This window comes from Somniosus microcephalus, chromosome 11, assembly GCF_052327205.1.
Source record: "Somniosus microcephalus isolate GS21.2 chromosome 11, FLI_Smic_1.0, whole genome shotgun sequence".
In the NCBI taxonomy this organism is placed as follows: Eukaryota; Metazoa; Chordata; class Chondrichthyes; order Squaliformes; family Somniosidae; genus Somniosus; species Somniosus microcephalus.
Genome location: NC_140997.1, coordinates 128,461,859 through 128,486,050, shown reverse-complemented (window position 1 = coordinate 128,486,050; position 24,192 = coordinate 128,461,859). Strand labels below are relative to the sequence as shown.

Below are 24,192 nucleotides of genomic sequence, written 5' to 3'. Positions count from 1 at the left end.
TGTGGAGTGTGGGGGTGGGGAGTGTGGGGGTGGGGTGGGGAGTGTGGGGGTGGGGTGGGGTGTGTGGGGTGCGGAGTGTGGGGTGGTGGGGTGGGGAGTGTGGGGGTGGGGAGTGTGGGGGTGGGGTGGGGAGTGTGGGGGTGGGGTGGGGTGTGTGGGGGTGTGGGGAGTGTAGGGTGTGAGGGTGGGGGTGTGGGGAGTGTAGGGTGGGGGTGTGGGGAGTGTGGGGGTGGGGAGTGTGGTGGTGGGGTGTGGAGTGTGGGGGTGGGGAGTGTGGGGGTGGGGTGGGGAGTGTGGGGGTGAGGTGGGGTGTGTGGGGGTGTGGGGAGTGTAGGGTGGGGGTGTGGGGAGTGTGGGGGTGTGGAGTGTGGGGGTGGGGAGTGTGGGGGTGGGGTGGGGAGTGTGGGGGTGGGGTGGGGTGTGTGGGGGTGTGGGGAGTGTAGGGTGGGGGTGTGGGGAGTGTGGGGGTGGGGAGTGTGGGGGTGGGGAGTGTGGGGGTGGGGTGGGGAGTGTGGGGGTGGGGTGGGGTGTGTGGGGGTGGGTTAGACCTGAAACGTCGACTCTATTTTCTCTCCACGTATGTTGCCTGGCCTGCTGAGTTTTTCCAGCATTTTCTGTCGTTATTTCGGATTTCCAGCATCTGCAGTATCTTGCTATCGTACCTGTGTGGAGGATCACAGCTTCAGGTTCACAATACAATAAAAGCAGCACCTCAAGTAGAAAGAAAAGAGATTGTTGCATTTCTATAGCGCCTTTCATGACCACCAGATGTCTCAAAGTGCTTTACAGCCAATGAAGGACTTTTTTTCAGTAATGCTGGAAACATAGCAGCCAATTTGCGCACAGCAAGCTCCCACAATAGGCAACGTGATAATGACTAGATAATCTGTTATTAGTGATGTTGATTGAGAGGTAAATATTGGCCAGGACACCGGGGATAACACCCCTGCTCTTCTTCATGGGAACTTTTACGTCCACCTGAGAGAGCAGATGGGGCCTCGGTTTAACTTCTCATCCGAAAGACGGCACCTCTGACAGTGCAGCCCTCCCTCAGTACTGCACGTAGTGTCAGCCTAGATTTTTGTGCTCAAGTCTCTGGAGTGGGACTTGAACCCACAACCTTCTGACTCAGAGGCAAATGAGCCACTGGCTGAAGTTGGCTGAAGTGGAACAAGCCATAAACAAAGCTAATGGAATACTGGGTTTTATGGGAAGTGGTTTAGAATATAAAAGTTGAGATGCAATGTTGAATCTATATAAACCTCAGTAAGCCCACATTTGGCTCTACACTATAGGAAGGATTGTGAGGTAATAGAGAGATTCATGGGATGCTGCCTGGTGTGAGAAAATACAAATACAAAGAAAGACTTGGAAAACTGGGGCTGTTTTCCTTAGAACAGAGGAGATTAAGGGGTGGTTTGATAGAGGTGTTAAAATTAGAAAGGGATGGAACGGAGTAGATACAAACAGACTGTCGCCAGTGACTGAGGGTCTAGAACGAGGGGATATAGATATAATATTAACTGTAAGAAATTTAGAACAGAGAGCAGGAGAAGGTTCATTAGACAGAGGATTGTGAGGCTGTGGAGTTAGTGATTGAAACAGAGATCATGTCAATATTTAAGAATAGGTTAGATACAGAGCTGGAGGAAAGGAGGATAAAGGGATATGGTAACAGAATGGCCTCACGGGATTAGGATTACTGCTCATCTGGAAGATAAACAACAATAGGGACTGGTTGGGCCGAACGGCCTGTTTTCATGTTGTAATTTCTGTGGAATTCTATGTAATATAAGATGGAAAACTCATCAGCAAGGACTAGCGGCTCTGTTACAGTGAGAGGCTGGGAATGATGGTGGGCTATAACGGAGAGAGTGTTGCAACTGCACACCTGGGAATCAGGCAGAATTTATCAGAATAGTAGCTCGAGTTTCCAGTACTAACTACAACAAAAGCAAATTAGGATGAATTAACGATATTTTACCCAGTGTGGCATTGTGTCTGATGTGTGGTTGAGCAGAATTTTCTTGAACAAGCAGTTGTTTAATGTTTTTCCACTGATGATATATTCTAAAAGGTGAGATAGAGACATTCCTGTCACAACATTTGAATCAATTACAAGTCTTCCTGTTCAGATGATGGTAGTGAAATGACTCTGTCTTGCCACTCTAATTCGCGGTCTCTAAATCTTTCTCCGCAGCCGATGGACTAGAACGATGTAATTGACTCCCAGGGTAAGGAAATCACTGACCCCCCTCCATCGGAAGACTTGAGATCTTGATATGAGCAGTTCCACTATGAACATGTCCTGCCTACTGCAGCTCGCCCTCCTTCACCTCCTGCTTCAGGCGGTCCTCTCGACCTCCAGCAACTCGCCCAGCGGGAAGAAGGAGATTGCAATCGAAGGGGATCTGGTGATCGGGGGCTTGTTCCCAGTCCATGAGAAAGGCAATGGCTTGGAAGATTGCGGAAGGATCAACGAGCACCGCGGGATCCAACGGCTCGAGGCTATGCTGTTCGCTTTGGATGCGATAAACAAGGACGCCGCCATTTTGCCCGGAATTAAGCTTGGTGCCCATATCTTGGACACCTGCTCCAAGGACACTTACGCTCTGGAGCAGTCGCTGGAGTTTGTGAGGTCCTCGCTAACTAAAGTAGATGAGACAGAATACATCTGCCCAGATGGGTCCTATGCCATCCACGATGACATGACCTTTGCCATAGCTGGGGTCATCGGTGGCTCCTACAGTGACGTGTCCATCCAGGTAAGGAACAGAGCAAGCTGGCGCCATGGAGCAAGGAAGGAAACGTGTCGGTAAAGGAGACCGGCGTTCGGTTTTCATTGAGGCAATGGTTAGAACTTGGGATGTGCTTTGGGGAAAAGGCTGCAGCATACATTTACATCTTGAGTGGTATCAGTAGCGGGAAGGGAATGTTTTTGTAATTTTGATGTCTACTGTTGTTGTCAGTTCAGGTCCCACTCCAGAGACCTGAGCACATAATCCAGGCTGACACCGCAGTGCCAGTGCTGAGGGAGTGCTGCACTGGCAGAGGTGCCGTCTTTCTGATGAGCTATTAAACCGAGGCCCCATCTTCCCTCTCAGGTGGACATAAAAGTTCCCACGGCCACTATTTCACAGAAGAACAGGAAAGTTTGCCCAATGTCCTGGTCAAAATTTTTCCCTCAACCAACATTATTAAAATAAATTATCTGGTCATTATCACGTTGTTGTTTGTGGGAGCTTGCTGTGCGCAAATTGCCACGTTTCCTGTATTACAACAGTGACTACACTTCAACAGTATTTCATTGGCTGTAAAGTGCTTTGGGATGTCCTGAGATCGTGAAAGGCACTATATAAATGCAAGTACTTTCTTGTCTTCTTCACTGTCAGCATCAAGTGCTCCCAGGTTAGGTTTAGCATGGGCCAGAGGCCTATTCTCATTTCTCTTTAGCCATTTGGCAAAGGTCACTTCCTGTATTGCACACCTTGACCTGGTTGAGTGGAGGAGGGGCCAGAGTGGAAATTTCTCTCGTCGCAGGGATCGGCCTAGTTGCCAACCAATTGCTAAGATGCTCACGGGAGTGGCACAGATTGACTGTGGCTCTCTTTGCCCATGGGGCAATGGCTGTCCTCTGTCTCCATCCCAGACAGGCTGGCTCACTCACGGGCATGGAGACCTACCGAGAACTAGACACAAGTCCCAACGTCTCTTCAAATAGCATTTTAGGGTGGGTGGGTGTTACGACAAACAAGCTACCTACTGCAGCCAGGCCTTTATGTACCAACCCCACCGGATTTCTCTTCCTACTGTTTGTTTCACACAAAGGGTAGTAGAAATCTGGAACTTTCTTCCCCAAAAGGCTGTGGATGCTGGGGGTCAATTGAAGCTTTCAAGACTGAAATTAACCGATTTTTGTTGGGTGAGGGTATCAAGGGATACGGAGCAAAGGCGGGTAAATGGGGTTGAGGTACAGATCAGCTATGATCTAATTAAATGGTGGAGCAGGCTCAAGGGGCTGGATGGCCTGCCCCTGTTCCTATTTTGTTTACTGTTTGCTGTGACCATGTTTCTGGCCATAACACTGGAGGTTGGCCAAGAATATTTTAAGCTTCCAATTACTGTCAAATGTATGAAATATGTTAAGTGGTAGGTCATCAGTTATGAACAGTGGGAGTTTGATATAATACCTTGTGGTTTATAAGCCAGTGGTTTCTAATTAGTGCTCTCACTGAAGGGTTAATTAAAGGGAAGGCCATGATAGAATAGGATGATGCTTGATGCTTACTATATCACTAAGGAGGGAAGTGTTCATCCAACCCTGTCAGGCTGCATAATATTGTGCAGGAGTCCGCATACTGAAACCCTTTCACACACTGGCGAGATAATGAGAAACAAAGAGCTGGCTTGAAACATTCTTAAAATAACCTATCAGCACAGTAGGAACCAGCTCAGTAATGCTGCACTACTGTGAGCAAAGTGATCTTTTTTTTGTTATTGAGAAACCCCTTTAAAGGTCAAGGCTCCAGGTGAAAGGCCAAGACTAAGGGTACAAGACCCCTGATGAAGGGCTAAGGCCCACAGGGCAGGGCTCCAGGTGAAGGGTCAAAGTCCACAGGGCAAGGCTCCAGGTGAAGGGTCAAAGTCCACAGGGGTGAAGGGTCAAAGTCCACAGGGCAAGGCTCCAGGTGAAGGGTCAAAGTCCACAGGGCTGGGCTCGAGTTTAAGGGCCAAGGCCTACAGTGCAGTGCCCCTGTAGGGTCAAGACCTATAATGAAGGACCCCAAATAAGAGCCAAGGCCCACAGTGCAGGGTTTTGGATGAAGGAACATAGGAACCGATTAGACCATTCAGCCCATTGAACCTGTTCTGCTATTCAATTAAATCATGGCTGATCTGTATCTTAACTCCATCTACCCTTGCCTAACAAATTCTATCACAATCAGATTTGAAATTTTCAATTAACTCCCTGACATCACCCCTGAACGGCCTAGCTCTGATTTGAAGGTTATACCCCTTGTTCTGGGCTCTCCCACCAGAGGAAACAGTTTCTCTCTTTCTACCCTATCAATTCCTTTAATTATCTTAAACACCACAATTAGATCACCCCTTAAGGAAATACAAGCCCAGTCAATGCACCCTGTCCTCATAATTTAACCCTTTTAAGCTCTGGTATCATTCTGGTTAACCTGCACTGCACCCACTCCAAAGCCAATGGCCCTGAAATTAGGATCGGGAGCTTGCCGCGCGTGCAAGCCCCCGATGTGCACTTACCCGGCGCGCTGACATTTCAATCCTGGCCCGCATTGCATTTCCTCTCACTGGCCCGCTTGAGGTCCTGCCGCGCTGTGCATGTGTGACCCAGCGGCATACTTAGTGCGATGAGCCGGCTGGGATCACGTGAGCACAGGGCAACCAATGGGAGGTTGCAAAAGTTCATTCATGAGTTTGATAGTGAGAGCTGTCAAACTCATGAAAACTCCTGGCCGCAAAACACTACTTAAACTTGAAAGAAAATTTAAAAAAACATTGCACTACTTAAATGAACCATAAATAACTGTAAAAAAACTATTTTAAACAATAATTTTAAAATTTGAAAAAAATTATATAAAAAATCGGGACTAAAACTAAACTTACCTTACTGTAAATTCTTTAAAAATAATAGACCTGTGGAAAAAAAATTATAAATTGTATTAATAGACCACTTACCTGTAAAACGAAGTACTTACGTGTGGTTTTTCAATGCGTAAAAACCGGAGGCCTTTACACATGCGCAACTCTCTAAAAATAAAGGAAATCCAAGTCGCACGCGCTGCCTGTGTAGTCGCACGCGTTCAGCCTCTTAACCCCTTGGGTCAGAGGAGAGGAAATGCCGGTTTTCCCTGCATGCGCTGTGCATGCTGAAAACCGGCAATTCCTCCGGGCACACGCGTGAGTACCACGTCCGTACTCACGCGTTGGGAGAGGAATTACTGGGCCAATATATTCTTCCCAGAACTGAACACAGTTACTCTAAATGGGTTCTAAACAGAGCTTTATGTAACTTAACATAACTTCCACCCCTTTGTATTCTAGCCTCTATTAAATAAAAATCAACTTTCCGATCTACACTATTTATTGCGCCACTTAACTTAGTGTCGTCAGCAAACTTAGACGTACAGCTCTCTATTCCTTCATCCAAGTCATTTACAAGTATAGTGAAAAGCTGTGGCCCCAGTACAGATCCCTGGGGGACACCGCTACTCACATCCTGCCAATTTGAGTACATACCTATTATCCCTACTCTCTGTCTCTTACCTCCTAACCATTTCACTACCCATGTCAATAGGCTCCAATTCCATATACTCTCACTTTCGTTACCAGTCTCTTACGTGGAAGCTTGTCGACTGCCTTCTAGACGACCATATAAATAACATCCATAGACACTCCCTTATCTACCAGGTTAGTGGCCTCCTCAAAAAATTCAACTAGACATGAGTTACCCTTTACAAATCCATGCTGGCTCTCTCTGGTCTGGTCATATTTGCCCAAATGCTCAGTCACTCTGCCCCTAATATAGGGCAAAGGCCAACAGTGCAGGAGCCCTGGTGGGTCAAAGTCGATAATGAAGGAACCAAAAGAAGAGATACAGGCCAAATTGGATGGCCACTGGCATCTATGATGATGGAGACCTCGGGAGGAGGCCAAGTGAGATTGATATTTTTGGATGTATACACTTGCAACCACTTCAGCCTTGTCTCTTGCAGTCAGATGCTGCCAGAGTTGAGAATGGGGATGTTTATGAAGCCTTATCCTCCTGTTAGGTGCCTGATTATCCAGCATCATTCTGACTGGCTGTGGTAGAAATGCAGAGCTTTGCTCTGATGCACTGATTGTGGAACTAATTAGTTCTGTCTTTAGCCTGTTGCTTTTGGTGTTTAGCATGTATGTAGTCCTGTGTTTGGGTTTAATTAGGTTGGTATATCATTCTAAGGTATACATGGTGCTATTCCCCATTGAACCTGGGTTGGTCTCCCAGTTTGATTGTGATGGAAGAGTAAGGGATGTTCTGGGCCGTGAGGGTACAAATGGTGGTTTACAATTCTGCTGTTGATGATCCACAGCACCTCATGGATGCCCAGTTTCAGGCAGTTATGATTCTCCTTCATCTGTCCCACTTGGTACGGTGGTGATGCCACACTACATGATGAAGGGTGTCCTCGCTTTAAAGATGAGACTTCACCTTCACAAGGACAGTGTGGTGGCCATTCCTACCAATGTTATCTTGGACGGACAGGATGGCTGGTGAGATCAAGGTCAATTAGTTTGCTTCCTCAAGCTGGTTCCCTCACTGATGCAGAGCCAGTCTGGTAATTGTGTTCTTCAGGACTCCGCCAGCTCGGTTAGTGGTGCTTCTGCTGAACCACTCTTGGTGGATATTAAAGTCCCCCATCTAGAGTACATTTAGTGCCCTTGCTTCCCTCAGAGATTCCTCCAAGTGAATAAAAAAATGAAAGACTTGCATTTCTATAGTGGATTTCACGACCACCGGACATCCCAAAGTGCTTTACAACCAATGAAGTACTTTTTGAAGTACTGTTGTAATGTAGGATGATGTCCAACATGGAGGATTCTGTCATGGTTCTTAACCATTTTAATTATTTTTTTCTGTTTGTAAAGAGGGAGAGTTAAATGGAATCAGGAGCAAGTGTGCACACCTTGCATACTGTATTAATAATGGGGATAGTACGCAAGGCATCACCAAGCTTGGGAGATGCTGCCCCCTTCTGGGAGCTCCTAAGGAAAGGATGCAAGCAGATTTTCCCCCCTTTTCTATACAACTGCACAAGAGCTACAGGCCACAATTTGTGCGCGACTTGCACTGTGACATCTGGTCACTGCTGTTTGTGGGAGCTTGTTGTGCACCAATTGGCTGCCGCGTTTGCTACATTACAACAGCGCCTACACTTCAAAAGTACTTCATTGGCTGTAAAATGCTTTGGGATGGCCTGAGGTTGTGAAAGGCACTATACCATGTGCAGCAGGCACCTCAAAGCACTGGAAAGCTACCACCAACACTGCCTCCGCAAGATCCTGCAAATCCATTGGCAGGATAGGCGCACCAATGTCAGTGTTCTTGCTCAGGCCAACATCCCCAGCATCGAAGCTTTGACCACGCTCAATCAGTGTAATGATCAATAACATGTCATTCTATAGTGGACACTAGGTGGAGGCGTAGAGCTGTGTAGAGCTGTATATATATAAGACTACACTACCCAGCTGTATGATATTAAGACTACATTACCCATGAGGCACTAGGCTACCCACAAGGCAGCAGTCAAGATGGATGCCTCTACAGATACTGTACCTAGTCCACATGTGCTCAATAAAAGTGTCTAGCAAAAGCTAGCTGTGTTCATAATAAGAATGTCTATTTATTAATGAACATAAGATGGTACCAGGATGGTGAAGATCTGCTGAAAATTGTGAAAAGCGACATGGAGAATTTGAAGCCACCAGAGCGTTTGAAACTCACAGGAAATATCGACTACAATTGGCAGACTTTTAAACAACAATTTGAACTCTACATTGCAGCCATCGGATTCGGTACGAAGCCAGACGCAAGGAAGATAGTGTTGCTGCTTACGGTTGCAGGCCCACAGGCGATAGAGGTATTTAATACATTTGTATTTAATCCAGAGGAGAACAGAGAAAAATTAGAAGATGTGCTAAAAAAATTTGATGCACATTGCTCTCCCAAAAAGAATGAGACCTATGAAAGATACATGTTCTGTTCAAGGACACAGCAGCAAAATGAGACTTTTGATAGCTTTATAACTGATCTGAAACTGAAAGCACAGACATGTAATTTCTCTGAGCTGAAATCATCCATGATTCGTGACCAGATTGTGTTTGGTATTCATGATAAAAAAGTCAGGGAACGTCTGTTGAGAGAAACCGAACTAAATTTGGAAAATGCAGTGAAAATATGCCAAGCCAGCGAGCTAGCTCGAAAGCACACGAAGACTTTCAGTGAAATCAATAATGATGCGATTGTAATGAGTGATAATGCTGCTGTCGGTGCTGTGTCCTACAAGGGGAAGAAACGTGGGCAGAACAGAAATGAAAAGCAATCGGAGGATGAAATTTTTAATTGTAAACGCTGTGGTTACAAACACCAGTTAAGACAACGCCCAGCGTTTGGAAAAATGTGCACAAAGTGTAATGGAAAGAATCACTTTGCCAAACAATGCTTTTCAAAAGTACAAACTAAGAAAGGGCAACGAGTTAATGTAATTGAGGACACTGATTTAAGTGAGACATTATTTGTACGAATGGTGTCATGTGACAATATCAAAAAGGATACAGAAAATTTGCAGCCCTCAGAAATGGACAATGCTGAACATAAAGTTAATGTAGTAAAAGAGGACAAATGGATGATCCCACTGCAGGTAAATGGAGCATTAGTTACCTTGAAACTAGACACTGGGGCAAAAGCAAACTTAATCAGTATGAGTGACATTAACAATATGAAAGAAAAGCCCAAAATACAGAAAAAGTCAGTACTACTGAAGGACTATAATAGACAGAAAATAGATAGCTTAGGTGTATGCAGACTTAAAGTGACAGTCAAAGACAAAGTGCATCATCTCATGTTTTCTGTTGTGGCTGAAAGACTTGATTCACTACTGGGTGACAAAGCTTGTGAGGACTTAGAACTGGTCAAGAGAGTCTACCGCATAAACTGTGCCATAAGCAGACCAGATGACTCGGTGGATTCTGTAGTGAATAATTTCCAGGATGTGTTCAAAGGATTTGGAGTTCTACCATTCACTTACAAGATCCAGCTAAAGGAGGCTGCTCAGCCAGTGGTACATGCTCCACAGAGAGTTCCAGCACCCCTGCGTGACCGGCTCAAGAATGAACTGGACAGAATGACCACACTAGGAGTCATCAGGAAAGTCGAAGAGCCAACAGACTGGGTTAACTCCATGGTATGTGTAAAGAAAAAGAACAATGATCTAAGAATATGCATGGATCCAAAGGACTTAAATGCAAACATAAAATGTGAACACTACCAGATTCCCAAGTGAGAAGAAATCACCAGTGAAATGTCAGGTGCCGGATACTTTACAAAGCTCGATGCCTCACAAGGATTTTGGCAACTAAAACTGGATGAAGAGAGCACCAAATACTGTACCTTCAACACACCATTTGGCAGGTATTGTTTCCTCAGAATGCCTTTCGGGATAATATCTGCATCTGAAATCTTTCATAGAGTGATGGAACACATAATTGAAGGTCTGGAAGGAGTTCGGGTCTATGTTGATGACATCATCATCTGGGGCTCCACACTGAAAGAACACACTGGCCCAGTAATTCCTCTCTGAACGCGTGAGTACGGTCGGGGTACTCACGCGTCTGGCCAGAGGAAATGCCGGTTTTCAGCATGCACAGCGCATGCGGGGAAAACCGGCATTTCCAGTCCTCTGAACGAAGGGGTTCAGAGGCACAGCGCGTGCGACTGCACAGGCAGCGCTTGCGCAGTGAACTTCGTCGATTTCATTCATGGATTCAGTGAGGGTAAGTCCTTACAATTTACACTTGAAAAAAGCATGTGTAAAGTTGCTCCAAGGCTGCGGAGGAAGATATATTTTATCGTGGAGCTTCTGAAAGGCAATATTTTTGTTTGGGAAAGGGAGGAAAGTTATTTTAAGAAACGTTGAGGTAAGTTTTAAAGTTTAAATTTTTTTTTTAAATGGGTTTTCAGTACGGCAGGTAGAAGGAGCAATTGTGGCTGTGTGAATTGAATGTGAGAATGAGTGTTCTAAAATGAGTAATGTAACATTTCCAACACTTTTAAGAAAGAAACTTTTCATCAGTAATAAGTAATTATGTATGTATGTCCGCATATATTCCTTTACATATATGTATGTATGTTTTATATTCCTTTACTTATGTGTATGAATGTATGTTTTTAATTATGATTTTCCAATAAGTTACTTTCTCTGAAAGTCATAATTAAATACATACATTCATACACATAAGTAAAGGAATATATACATACACGCAAAGGATAATTTACAGACATACATACATAATTACTTAAAAGAATATATTACTGATGAAAAGTTTCTTTCTTAAAAATGTTGGAGTCATTTTCACATTTAATAAACACAGCAAATTCAATTCACATAGCCACAATTGATCCTTCTACCTACAGTACTGAAAACCCGTTTTAAAAAACAAAAATAAACTTTAAAACTTACCTCAGCATTTCTTAAAATAACTTTCCTCCCTTTCCCAAACAAAAATATTGCCTTTCAGAAGCTCCACGATAAGAAATATCTTCCTCCGCAGCCTCTGGAGCAACTGTACTCATGCTTTTTTCATGTGTAAGTTGTAAGGACTTGACCTCACTGAAAGCATGAATGAAAGCGGCGAATTTTACTGCGCACGCACTGCCTGTACAGTCGCACGCGTTCTGCCTCTGAACCCCTTCGTTCAGAGGACAGGAAATGCCGGTTTTCCCCGCATGCGCTGTGCATGCTGAAAACCGGCATTTCCTCCGGCCAGACGCGCGAGTACCCCGACCGTACTCGCGCGTTTGGAAGGGAATTACTGGGCCAACATTTTACATGTCAATAAAATGAAAAATTTAACAATTGCACGATTTGCCCCCTCGCATCTGCGACTGAGGGTCCAAGGAGGTGCATTGCGCAAGAGGTCATCGTCGTACGTATCCTCACACTGTTCCCTTTGGGGAACTGTACGAAGTGGTGGAAGGATTTCTGGCCACGTTAACACTCCTTCCGTGACCATAACCATCTTCATACCAGCCATTAGGGTGGTTAGTCCTATGGCGTGAGGGTTTTACGGGCTCCCACAACCCATCTGAGGGGGGGGGCCACCCACACCCGCGGGCGCAAGTATCCCGCTGGATGTCCACCCAGAATTTATAGTTGGAGCTCCGACTCCACTTGCCGGGACTGTCTGGAGCGGGGTTCGAAACCCTACTCCTTCTGGCCCAGCGGCGGGGATGCTTACCGCTACGCAAAAGGCCCACTCCGTGCAAAAGGTGACACCCATATGTTTCCTGCGCCTTTTCCCTCCCCGTGACTGGAGCCCTATGCTGCCACTTGAAAGACCAAGCTATCATCTGTCCTTTTTGCGGCGCCTTTGACTTATCATTACCAATGATGAGCAGGCGCTGCACCTCCACCTCATTGAGGAGATTGCTGAGGTCATCATCAGTTCAATTGTGAGTTCTTTTAATGCCGTGAATTGTGCTCATTCCAGCCATTTCACGTGGCTAATCGGATTGGGCCTTTGGCGTAGCGGTAGGATCCCCGCCGCTGGGCCAGACGGGGTAGGGTTTCGAACCCCGCTCCAGACAGTCCCGGCAAGTGGAGTCGGAGCTCCGGCTCTAAATTCTGGGTTGACATCCAGTGGGATATTTGCGTCCGTGGGTGTGGGTGGCCCCCCCTCCTTGTATAGCTTGTAGGAGCCCGTAAAACCCTCCCGCCATAGGACTAACCACCCTAATGGCTGGTTCAAAGATGGTTACGGTCACGGAATGAGCGTTAATCACGGCCATAAATCCTTCCACCACTTCATACAGTTCCCCAAAGGGAACAGTGTGAAGACACGTATGACGACGACATTGCTAAATAAATAAATGGAATAAAAAAAATTATTTTAGGGCTTTTAAAAGTCTTTAAATTGCTTTAATTCTGTTTAAAACTACTTCAGATTCTTCAAAATAATGTAAACGTTTTTAAAAGTTTATAAAAGTTACCAAAAGCTTCATAAAAATACCAAAAACCTATTTAAAATGCTGCTTTGCATGTAAAAATGCTTAGCAGCTTGTGAGAAACATTGGGGGCATGTCCTATTAAACTGAGACCTCAAGGGGCGTGTCTCAGTTGCACAGCGCGCTACAGGCTTCGCGCTGGCTGCACTCCTGGGCGGCGTGACGTCAGACGCTGCCCGGGAGTCAACATTTTAAAACAGCAATTCCAGGCGTCCCTGAAGCTCAACGGCCGGCGCATCGCGTAAGTGCATATCGGGGGCTTGCACGCGCGGCAAGCCCCCGACCCAAATTTCTGGGCCAATGAGAGACTGACTAAAGTGCTACAGAGCATACGCCGGAATGGACTGAAGCTCAACAAAGCCAGGTGTCAGTTTGGCATTCAGGAAGTCACTTTCCTAGGAGATAATCTATCTGGTAAAGGAATAGAGCCAGATATGGAAAAAGTAAATGCCATACTCAAAATGCCCTGACCCACTGACAAAAAAGGAGTGCTACGCATCATGGGGATGATAAACTTCATTGGAAAGTTCATTCCTAACTTGTCAGCCAAGACAGCCTGTCTGCGAGACCTGCTACATAAAACAAATGAGTTCGCATGGACAGAAAGACATGAACAAGAGTGGATAAACCTCAAAACAGTGCTGACAACCACACCTGTACTCACCTTCTTTGACCCAACAAAAAGAATCAAAGTGTCAACGGATGCATCAAAAGATGGCCTAGGTGCGGTCTTGCTACAAGCAGAGGGTGAAGATTGGAAGCCTGTTGCCTATGCCTCCAGGTCTATGACTGATACTGAGTGTCGATACGCCCAGATTGAAAAGGAATGTCTAGGCTTGGTAGTTGGACTAGAAAAGTTTCATGGCTACATATATGGACTTCCCACCTTCACAGTTGAGACAGACCACAGCCCTCTGGTTGCCATCATAAAAAAAAACCTGAATGAGATGTCTCCAAGGATTCAACGACTCATGATGAAGCTGCAAAGATATGACTTTGAACTGATCTACACACCAGGCAAATACATAGTGTTAGCAGATGCACTATCCCGAGCACCCACAATGAGTCATGTGAGCTCTACTGAAGAAGACGTGGATGTTCATGTGAGTATGGTCACTGCTGCGCTGCCCGTGTCAGACACAAAATCAAAGCAAATTGCAGAAGAAACAGTAAAAGATACAGTATTACAAACAGTAATAGAGAACATTCATCATGGTTGGCCAAAAGGTTCCTGTCCAAAATATTTTCACATAAGGTCAGAATTGAGTGTCACAAGTGGACTATTACTTAAACAGAACAGAATAGTCATTCCACAGGCTCTACGTCAAGACATGCTCAAAAGGATTCATGGGGGACACCTCAGAATTGAAAAATGCAAAAGGAGGGCAAGAGACACTGTTTATTGGCCTGGCATAAATAAGGACATTGAGAACATGATAGGCAAATGTGAGACATGTCAGAAACACCAAAACAAACAAGCAAAGGAACCAATGATAGTAGCTGACATACCAACAGCACCATGGCAAAAGGTTGGTATGGACCTTTTTCATTTAAATGGTAAAGACTATCTAATAGTGATTGACTACTATTCTAACTATCCTGAGATGGCGCTGCTCTCAAGCACCACAGCAAGCAGTGCCATAATGCATGTGAAATCCATCTTCGCCAGACATGGAATTCCCAGGATTGCCGTTAGCGACAATGGTCCATGCTTCAACTGTAAGGAGTGGCAACAGTTTGCAGCACATTATGACTTTCAGCACATCACATCCAGTCCTTTGTATGCTCAGTCAAATGGTAAGGCAGAGAAAGGTGTTCAAGTTCTCAAACAGCTACTGAAGAAAGCGACAGAAAGCAAGTCTGATCCTTATCTCGCTCTGCTGAGCTACCGAGCCTCACCTTTAGACTGTGGTTCTTCACCTGCTGAACTACTAATGGGTCGCAAGTTGTGCACCACGCTACCCTGCTGTGCAAAAGAACAGCAAAGTGAGGAACTGAGACAGAGACTTCAACTGTTAAAGCTGAAACAGAAATCATACTATGACAAGTCATCCAAAACTCTAAAACCATTGACAAGGGATGATGTTGTCAGGATTGAGGATCCAGATGCATGGAACAGGAAAGCTACAGTTCTTGAGGAAGTAGGACCAAGGTCATACACTGTTAGAACTGAGGAAGGACAGATTCTCAGGAGGAACCGCCGTTCCCTCCTAAAAACACAAGAGACTATTCAAGACCAGATTGATGACAATGCCGCAACTGCATCTTGTCATTCACCGCCAGAACAATCTCATGAAGACACATCAGACTTACTCGTGTTGAGAAGATCCACACGTGAAGTAAAAAAGCCTGATAGACTTAATCTTTGAGTACAATGTAAAGCTTTGAAAATGTGTTGACTGTTTTGAAAATGTTTATGTTTATAGAGCACTAACAAAAGTGTTACTGATATTATCTTTATTGTTTTCTTGAAAGTTGATTGATATTGATTTTGTTAAACCTCAAAGAAAGGGGGATGTAATGATCAATAACATGTCATTCTATAGTGGACACTAGGTGGAGCCGTAGAGCTGTGTAGAGCTGTATATATATAAGACTACACTACCCAGCTGTATGATATTAAGACTACATTACCCATGAGGCACTAAGCTACCCACAAGGCAGCAGTCAAGATGGATGCCTCTACAGATACTGTACCTAGTCCACATGTGCTCAATAAAAGTGTCTAGCAAAAGCTAGCTGTGTTCATAATAAGAATGTCTATTTATTAATGAACATAAGAAGGTTGTGAAAGGCACTATACCATGTGCAGCAGGCACCTCAAAGCACTGGAAAGCTACCACCAACGCTGCCTCCGCATGATCCTGCAGATCCATTGGCAGGATAGGCGCACCAATGTCAGTGTTCTTGCTCAGGCCAACATCCCCAGCATCGAAGCTTTGACCACGCTCAATCAGCTCCGAAGGACGGGTCACATTGTCCGCATGCCCGATACGAGGCTCCCAAAACAAGAGCTCTATTCGGAGCTCCGGCACAGCAAGAGAGCCCCAGGTGGGCAGAGGAAATGCTTCAAGGACACCCTCAAAGCCTCCTTGAAAAAGTGTAACATCCCCATTGACACCTGGGAATCCCTGGCCCAAGACCGCACAAAGTGGAGGAGAAGCATCCGGGAAGGCGCCAAACACCTCGAGTCTCTTTGCCGGGAGCAAGCGGAAGCCAAGCGCAGGCAGCGCAAGGAGCACATGTCAACCCAAGCACCCCACCCACCCACCCCTTCAACCACCGTCTGCCCCACCTGTGACAGAGTCTGTAGATCCCACATTGGACTCATCAGTCACCTGCGGACTCATTTTTAATGTGGAAGCAAGTCATCCTCAGTTCCAAGGGACTGCCTAAGAAGAGAAGATACAAATGCAAGTCTTCCTTTCTTTCTTTTAAATGCTGAAAGGTCCTGCTCTTAACCTGCACTCTGCTCCCACCTGAGCCTGCCTTGCACGAGGGAAGAGGGGCAGTCCACAGGAGTCAGTGCTTGATTGGGGGGTGTGCTCACAAGACAAGTACAGCCGGGTGCTTCCAGGAAAAGGCCGCTGGAAATCTCCGCGGACGAGCGTGCACTGTGGTGGACGACCGGATTTGCAGCTGAGCTGATAGGAAGAGGTGGAACTTTGGCATATTCAGGGCCCCTGAGAAAGGATCGGGAGCTGAGAGTTTGGGGGGAATGCTGCTGCTGCCAAGCAGGTGTCCTCCTATTACCCTTGCTCACTTCCTCACTCGAGGGCTGGGAATTTTCCCTCAGAGCTGCTGCTGTACTGACATTGTGGCGTAAACCATTTGTACATGCATTGACATGGGGTATCCTGCACTTGCGGTGAAGCTACGGTGGTGGAGTGGGAGCAGTTCCGAGAAAATTCCCGGCCAAAGCTCAGAGGCATATAGTGGACCAAAACATGGAACCCAGTAATATTGGGATCTAACCTTCCCTGCATGCAGGGATGGAGCGGGGGACAGGCTGAGCATGCTCAATTTATGTTTTTGTAATAGCCAAATTATAAATATTGATGAAACAAGCAACCTACATTATCTGATGTGGGGTAAGGGGGATCACAAGGATGTCCATCCAAGCCATAGTGCACTTCCCCCACATGCATTTCTGGGGTTACCATCAGTTGCATGATGTGGGCAAGGCCCCAGTGTGAGCGATGCCTGTTACTGGGACCTTGCTGTCGGTGGGCAACAAATTGAGTGCTGCTGCATTATTTAAAGGGCTGCAGCAGCTTAACCTGCAGTTTGTGCGGCAGCATCATATTGTTGGGAAACATGTCGGCCTGGTGCAAAATGCACCATTTCTCCAATGAGATTCTGATGGGGGAAGTGAAGCACAGAAAGGGATGAAACCCCACAGGACCGTTCTCTTCCCAGGAAAGCTGCACAACAAGAAAGGTAGGAGATGGAAAACAGTATAAATTGCCATGAACAGCATACCATGTACCTGGAGGCTGTGTAAGAAGAAGTATAATGACCTTAACATGCCAGTCAGGGTAAGAGAGACCATTAGGACAAAAGCAAAATACTGCAGATGCTGGAAATCTGAAATCTGAAAGAAAATGCTGGAAACACTCGGCAGGTCAGGCAACAGAGAGAAACAGAGTTAACATTTCAGGTCGATGACCTTTCATTAGAAGTGGAAGATATTAGAGAATTAGTAGGTTTTAAGCAAATGCAGAGCAAGGGAGCCAGGAAAAGAACAGAAGGGAAGGTCTTTGATAGGCTGGAGGGCAGGAGTAATTAAATGAAAAAAGGGACAATAGGGGATCCCCACCTCAAACACCAGGGCACCCTGTCGATCGTGTACCGATAGGGGATCCCCACCTCAAACACCAGGGCACCCTGTCGATCGTCACCGATAGGAGATCCCCACCCCAAACACCAGGGCACCCTGTCGATTGTGTACCGATAGGGGATCCCCATCTCAAACACCAGGGCACCCTGTCGATCATGTACCGAAAGGGGATCCCCACCCCAAACACCAGGGCACCCTGTCGATCGTGTACCGATAGGGGACCCCCACCTCAAACACCAGGGCACCCTGTCGATCGTGTACCGATAGGGGATCCCCACCTCAAACACCAGGGCACCCTGTCGATCGTGTACCGATAGGGGACCCCCACCCCAAACACCAGGGCACCCTGCCGATCGTGTACCGATAGGGGACCCCCACCTCAAACACCAGGGCACCCTGTCGATCGTATACCGATAGGGGACCCCCACCTCAAACACCAGGGCACCCTGTCGATCGTGTACCGATAGGGGACCCCCACCTCAAACACCAGGGAACCCTGTCGATCGTGTACCGATAGGGGATCCCAACCTCAAACACCAGGGCACCTTGTCGATCGTGTACCGATAGGGGATCCCCACCCCAAACACCAGGGCACCCTGTCGATCGTCACCGATAGGAGATCCCCACCCCAAACACCAGGGCACCCTGTCGATCGTCACCGATAGGGGATTCCCACCCCAAACACCAGGACACCCTGTCGATCGTGTACCGATAGGGGATCCCCACCCCAAACACCAGGGCACCCTGTCGATCGTGTACCGATAGGGGATCCCCACCCCAAACACCAGGGCACCCTGTCGATCGTCACCGATAGGGGATCCCCACCCCAAACACCAGGGCACCCTGTCGATCGTGTACCGATAGGGGATCCCCACCCCAAACACCAGGGCACCCTGTCGATCGTGTACCGATAGGGGATCCCCACCCCAAACACCAGGGCACCCTGTCGATCGTGTACCGATAGGGGACCCCCACCTCAAACACCAGGGAACCCTGTCGATCGTGTACCGATAGTGGACCCCCACCTCAAACACCAGGGAACCCTGTCGATCGTGTACCGATAGGGGATCCCCACCCCAAACACCAGGGCACCCTGTCGATCATCACCGATAGGGGATCCCCACCCCAAACACCAGGGCACCCTGTCGATCGTGTACCGATAGGGGATCCCCACCCCAAACACCAAGGCACCCTGTCGATCGTGTACCGATAGGGGACCCCCACCCCAAACACCAAGGCACCCTGTCGATCGTGTACCGATAGGGGATCCCCACCCCAAACACCAGGGCACACTGTCGATCATGTACCAATAGGGGATTCCCACCCCAAACACCAGGGCACCCTGTCGATCGTGTACCGATAGGGGATCCCCACCCCAAACACCAGGGCACCCTGTCGATCGTGTACCGATAGGGGATCCCCACCCCAAACACCAAGGCACCCTGTCGATCGTGTACCGATAGGGGACCCCCACCCCAAACACCAGGGCACCCTGTCGATCGTGTACCGATAGGGGATCCCCACCCCAAACACCAGGGCACCCTGTCGATCATGTACCGATAGGGGATCCCCACCCCAAACACCAGGGCACCCTGTCGATCATGTACCGATAGGGGATCCCCACCCCAAACACCAGGGCACCCTGTCGATCGTGTACCGATAGGGGATCCCCACCCCAAACACCAAGGCACCCTGTCGATCGTGTACCGATAGGGGACCCCCACCCCAAACACCAGGGCACCCTGTCGATCGTGTACCGATAGGGGATCCCCACCCCAAACACCAGGGCACCCTGTCGATCGTGTACCGATAGGGGATCCCCACCCCAAACACCAGGGCACCCTGTCGATCGTGTACCGATAGGGGATTCCCACCTCAAACACCAGGGCACCCTGTCGATCGTGTACCGATAGGGGATCCCCACCCCAAACACCAGGGCACCCTGTTGATTGTGTACCGATAGGGGATCCCCACCCAAGACCACTGTTATATACCATTCGTTCACTGTACTAAGCAACTGTGATACTTACACCGAGCACCCTGTGTCACCCGTCACACTGTCTTAAATTCCTTTCTGTACTTTCCATGAATGTCAGCTTGGAACAGTGTAAGCCTGCGAATTTGGTGAGTAAGGGAGTGAATCTTAAAGGTTAATTTCTTTTTTTTTAATATAAAATCTAGTCTTGTGTGCTTGCAATTAGCATTTAACTTAAATTTACTGTTTTTAAGTTTTAAGTTTCTTCCAGGATTGGGCAGGGCAAAGCAAGCTCTGAGCTGGAGAGTGGGTGGGGCTAGTTAGTTAATTAACTGGTCTAATCTGGATCTGCAACTGCCAGAGAGCTGACTCATAAATCTCAGTCGTTTAAATAAGGAAGGCTAGAGTGCAGCTGTTGCGGAGTGCAGCTTGGAACAGAGTGTAAACCTGTGAGTTAGGGACTTAATCTTCAGGGTTAGACTCTTTTTTAAAATATAAAATCTAGTCTTGTGTGCTTGCAATTAGCATTTAACTTAAATTTACTGTTTTTAAGTTTTAAGTTTCTTCCAGGATTGGGCAGGGCAAAGCAAGCTCTGAGCTGGAGAGTGGGTGGGGCTAGTTAGTTAATTAACTGGTCTAATCTGGATCTGCAACTGCCAGAGAGCTGACTCATAAATCTCAGTCGTATAAATAAGGAAGGCTAGAGTGCAGTTGTTGCGGAGTGCAGCTTGGAACAGAGTGTAAACCTGTGAGTTATGGAATTAATCTTCAGGGTTAGACTCTTTTTTAAAATATAAAATCTAGTCTTGTGTGCTTGCAATTGGCATTTAACTTAAATGTACTGTTTTTAAGTTAAGTGTGAGCCTATGAGTTTGGTGAGTAAGGGAGTTCGGTGAGGAGGGGAGGGATGTGCTCCTTTCTTTTTCTATCTTTGTCAGCCTCCAGGAGAGCAGGGCATTAAAAATCTGCACAAGAGGTGATAGAGAATCAGTGGGAGTTCGGCTCTGTGAAACCCCCCAACCGCATTCGGAGAAAAATAAAAGGTTTACATCACAGGGAAAAGGCAGAGGCAGCGGATCTGAGCGGGAGCGAGAGCGGAGGTGGAGCAAATAAATAGCGCGGCAGAGGAAGACCTGAGAGCAGAGGCAGCGGACCTGACAACAAAAACAAGGAGTGACGTCACAGGAAAGCAGGGAAGTGACTGATTGGTCAGTATTTCTGTTTTCTTGGGCATTGGTTTAAATTAAGAGCCGGGATTAAAAACTAAACATTCAAAACTTAAACACTTAATTAATTAAATATATTAGAGATGGCAAGGCACGCGATGTGTTACTGCTGCAACATGTGGGAGCTGATGGACACCATTGAGGTCCACGGTGACCACATTTGCAGTAAGCGTTGGTGGCTCGAGAAACTTCGGCTCCGTGTTGATGAGCTGGAGTCCCAGCTTCAAACACTGCGATACATCAGGGAGGGGGAGAGTTACCTGGATGATGTGTTCCAGGAGGCAGTCACACCCCTTAGATTAATTCATTCAAATTCGGTCCGTGGTCAGGGACAGGTGGGTGTGACTATGAGTGAGGCAGATATGGAGAACCAGGGGGTAGTGGTGGAGGAGCCTCAGCCTTTGTTCTTGTCCAACAGTTACGAGATTCTTACTGTCTGTGTAGATGAGAGCAGGGACTGCAGGGAGGATGAGCAAACTGACCACAGCACCATGGTACAGGGAGCCATTCAAGTGGGGGGAATCAAAAAGAAATGTAGTAGCGGTAGGGGACAGTATAGTTAGGGGGATAGACACTGTTCTCTGCAGCCAAGAGTGTGAGATCCGAAGGCTGTGTTGCCTGCCCGGTGCCAGGGTAAAGGACATCTCCTCTGGGCTGGAGAGGAACTTAGAGTAGGGGGGGATAGATCCAGTTGCCGTGGTCCATGTAGGTACCAATGACATAGGTAGGACAAAGAAAGAGGTTCTGCTGAGGGAGTATGAGCAGCTAGGGGCTAAATTAAAAAGCAGAACCACAAAGATAATAATCTCTGGATTACTACCTGAGCCACGTGCAAATTGGCATAGGGTAAATAATATCAGAGAGATGAACGAGTGGCTCAAAGATTGGTGTGGGAGAAATGGGTTTTGATTCCTGGGGCACTGGCACCAGTACTGGGATAAGAGGGAGCTGTTCCGTCGGGACGGGCTTCATTTCAACCAGACTGGGACCAGTGTCCTGGCGAATCGAATAACTAGGGCTGTAGAGAGGGCTTTAAACTGAATAGTGTGGGGGAGGGATACGCTGAGCGGAAATTTAAAAGTCAAAGAAAAATGAGAAGGCAAAAGTGCAGGGTAGCAATAGGGGTAATGATAACCAGAGTGTGACAGGAAGGGACAGAGCATATACACAAGAGTGCATCAGAAAGAGGGATCAGAGTAGGGAAAAATGGTAAAAAGACAAAATTAAAAGCTCTATATCTGAACGTACGCAGCATTCATAACAAGATACATGAGTTGACAGCACAAATAGAAATAAATGGGTATGATCTGATAGCCATTAAAGAGACGTGGTTGCAAGCTGACCAAGGTTGGGAACTGAATATTCAGGGGTATTTGCCACTTCATAAGGATAGGCAGAAAGGAAAAGGAGGTGGTGTAGCTCTGTTAATGAGGGATGAGATCAGTGCAGCAATGAGAAATGATATTGGCTTGGAATATCAAGATGTAGAATCATTTTGGGTGGAGATAAGAAATAATAAGTGTAAGAAGTCACTGGTGGGAGTGGGCTACAGGCCTCCAAACAGTAGCCACACTGTAGGACAGAGTATAAATCAAGAAATAATAGAGGCTTGTAAGAAAGGTACAGCTATAATCATGTGAGATTTTAATCTTAATATTGATTGGACAAACCAAATTGTCAAAGGTAGACTTGAGGAAGAGTTCTTAGAGTGTATACGGGATAGTTTCTTGGAACAATATGTTGTGGAACCAACCAGGGAGAAGACTATTTTAGATCTGGTAAAGCATAAGTAGAAAAGCAGTGGCAAACATTTTAAGGATATATTTCATAACTCTCAGCAAAGATATATTCCAGTGAGAAAGAGAGACTCAAGAGAAGGATGAACCATCTGTGGCTAACTAAGGAAGTAAAGGATGGTATCAAATTGAAAACAAAAGCATACAATGTTGTGAAGAATAGTGAAAGGCCAGAGGATTGGGAAATTTTTAAAAACCAGCAAAGGACAACTAAAAAAATGATATAGAAAGAAAATAGCTTATGAGAGTAAGCTAGCAAGATTTATAAAAACAGACAGTAAGAGCTTCTACGAGTATATAAAAAGGAAAAGAGTGGCTAAAGTAAACGTTCATCTCCTAGAGGATGAGTCTGGGGAATTAATAATGGGAAACAGGGAAATGGCGGAGACTTTGAACAAATATTTTGTATCGGTCTTCACGGTAGAAGACACTAAAAGCATCCCAATAATGGATAATCAAGGGGCTATTGGGGTGGGGGGGGGGCACTTAAAACAATCACTATCACTAGAGAGAAAGTACTAGGCAAACTAATGGGACTAAGGGTGGACAAGTCCCCTGGACCTGTTGGCCTGCATCCTAGAGTCTTAAGAGGTGGCTGTAGAGATAGTGGATGCATTGGTTGTAATCTACCAAAATTCCCTGGATTCTGGAGAGGTCCCAGCGGATTGGAAAACCGCAAATGTAACGCCCCTATTTAAGAAAGGAGGGAGACAGAAAGCAGGAAACTATTGACCAGCTAGCCTAACATCTGACATTGGGAAAATGCTGGAGTCCATCATTAAGGAAGTGGTAGCAGGACATTTAGAAAATCATAATATAGTCAAGCAGAGTCAGCATGGTTTTATGAAAGGGGAATCATGTTTGACAAATTTGCTGGAGTGCTTTGAGGATGTAACGAACAGGGTGGATAAAGGGGAATCAGTAGATGTCGTGTATTTGGATTTCCAGAAGGCATTCGATAAGGTGCCAAATAAAAGTTTACTACACAAGATAAGAGCTCACGGGGTTGGGGGTAATATATTAGCATGGATAGAGGATTGGCTAACTAACAGAAAACAGACAGTCAGGATAAAAGGGTCATTTTCAGGTTGGCAAACTGTAACTAGTGGGGTGCTATTATAAATATATTAAGGGCTGGATTTTCATTGAGGAGGCGTGTAGAGGCGGGACTACAACTTTCGGGGGTGTAGTCCTGCCTCCATCGAGTTGTGGCCAACCCACGCGATTTTCACTTGATTGACCTTGTTGAGCCTGCCCAGCAGGCTCAGCAGGCCAATTAAGGGCCACCCAGCAGCAGGTGACATCACAGATTGACATTTCATCTGTCAAAAGCTTTTGACAGATGAAATATCAGCGTTTGATAGCTGTTTGAAGCTGTCAAACACTGACAGTCTGTACTCCCATTTAATTCCTTCCTCTCAGGCTGATTTAGAGATCTCTCCAGAACAGAAAGCTGAATGCTGCAACTTTTGACAGCTCGCGGCCATTCTGCTTTCTGTGCTGGTGAGATGAGGGACTCCTGAGTCTTGAAGGAAGGAAGGCTGTAAAGGTAAGTAATTGTA

General features: G+C 46.6%; 1 protein-coding gene across 2 annotated transcripts in view; it reads left to right on the top strand.

Moving 5' to 3' along the window:
- Positions 1-2,203: 2,203 nt before the first annotated feature.
- grm2a (glutamate receptor, metabotropic 2a) overlaps positions 2,204-24,192 on the top strand; it is a 40,588-nt gene continuing 18,599 nt past the window's right edge. For both annotated transcript variants that reach the window (XM_086001247.1, XM_086001248.1), the window contains exon 1: positions 2,204-2,765. In XM_086001247.1, the coding sequence (XP_085857373.1) occupies positions 2,283-2,765 (483 nt within the window). In that variant the 5' untranslated portion in view covers positions 2,204-2,282. The remainder of the gene's footprint in view (positions 2,766-24,192) is intronic.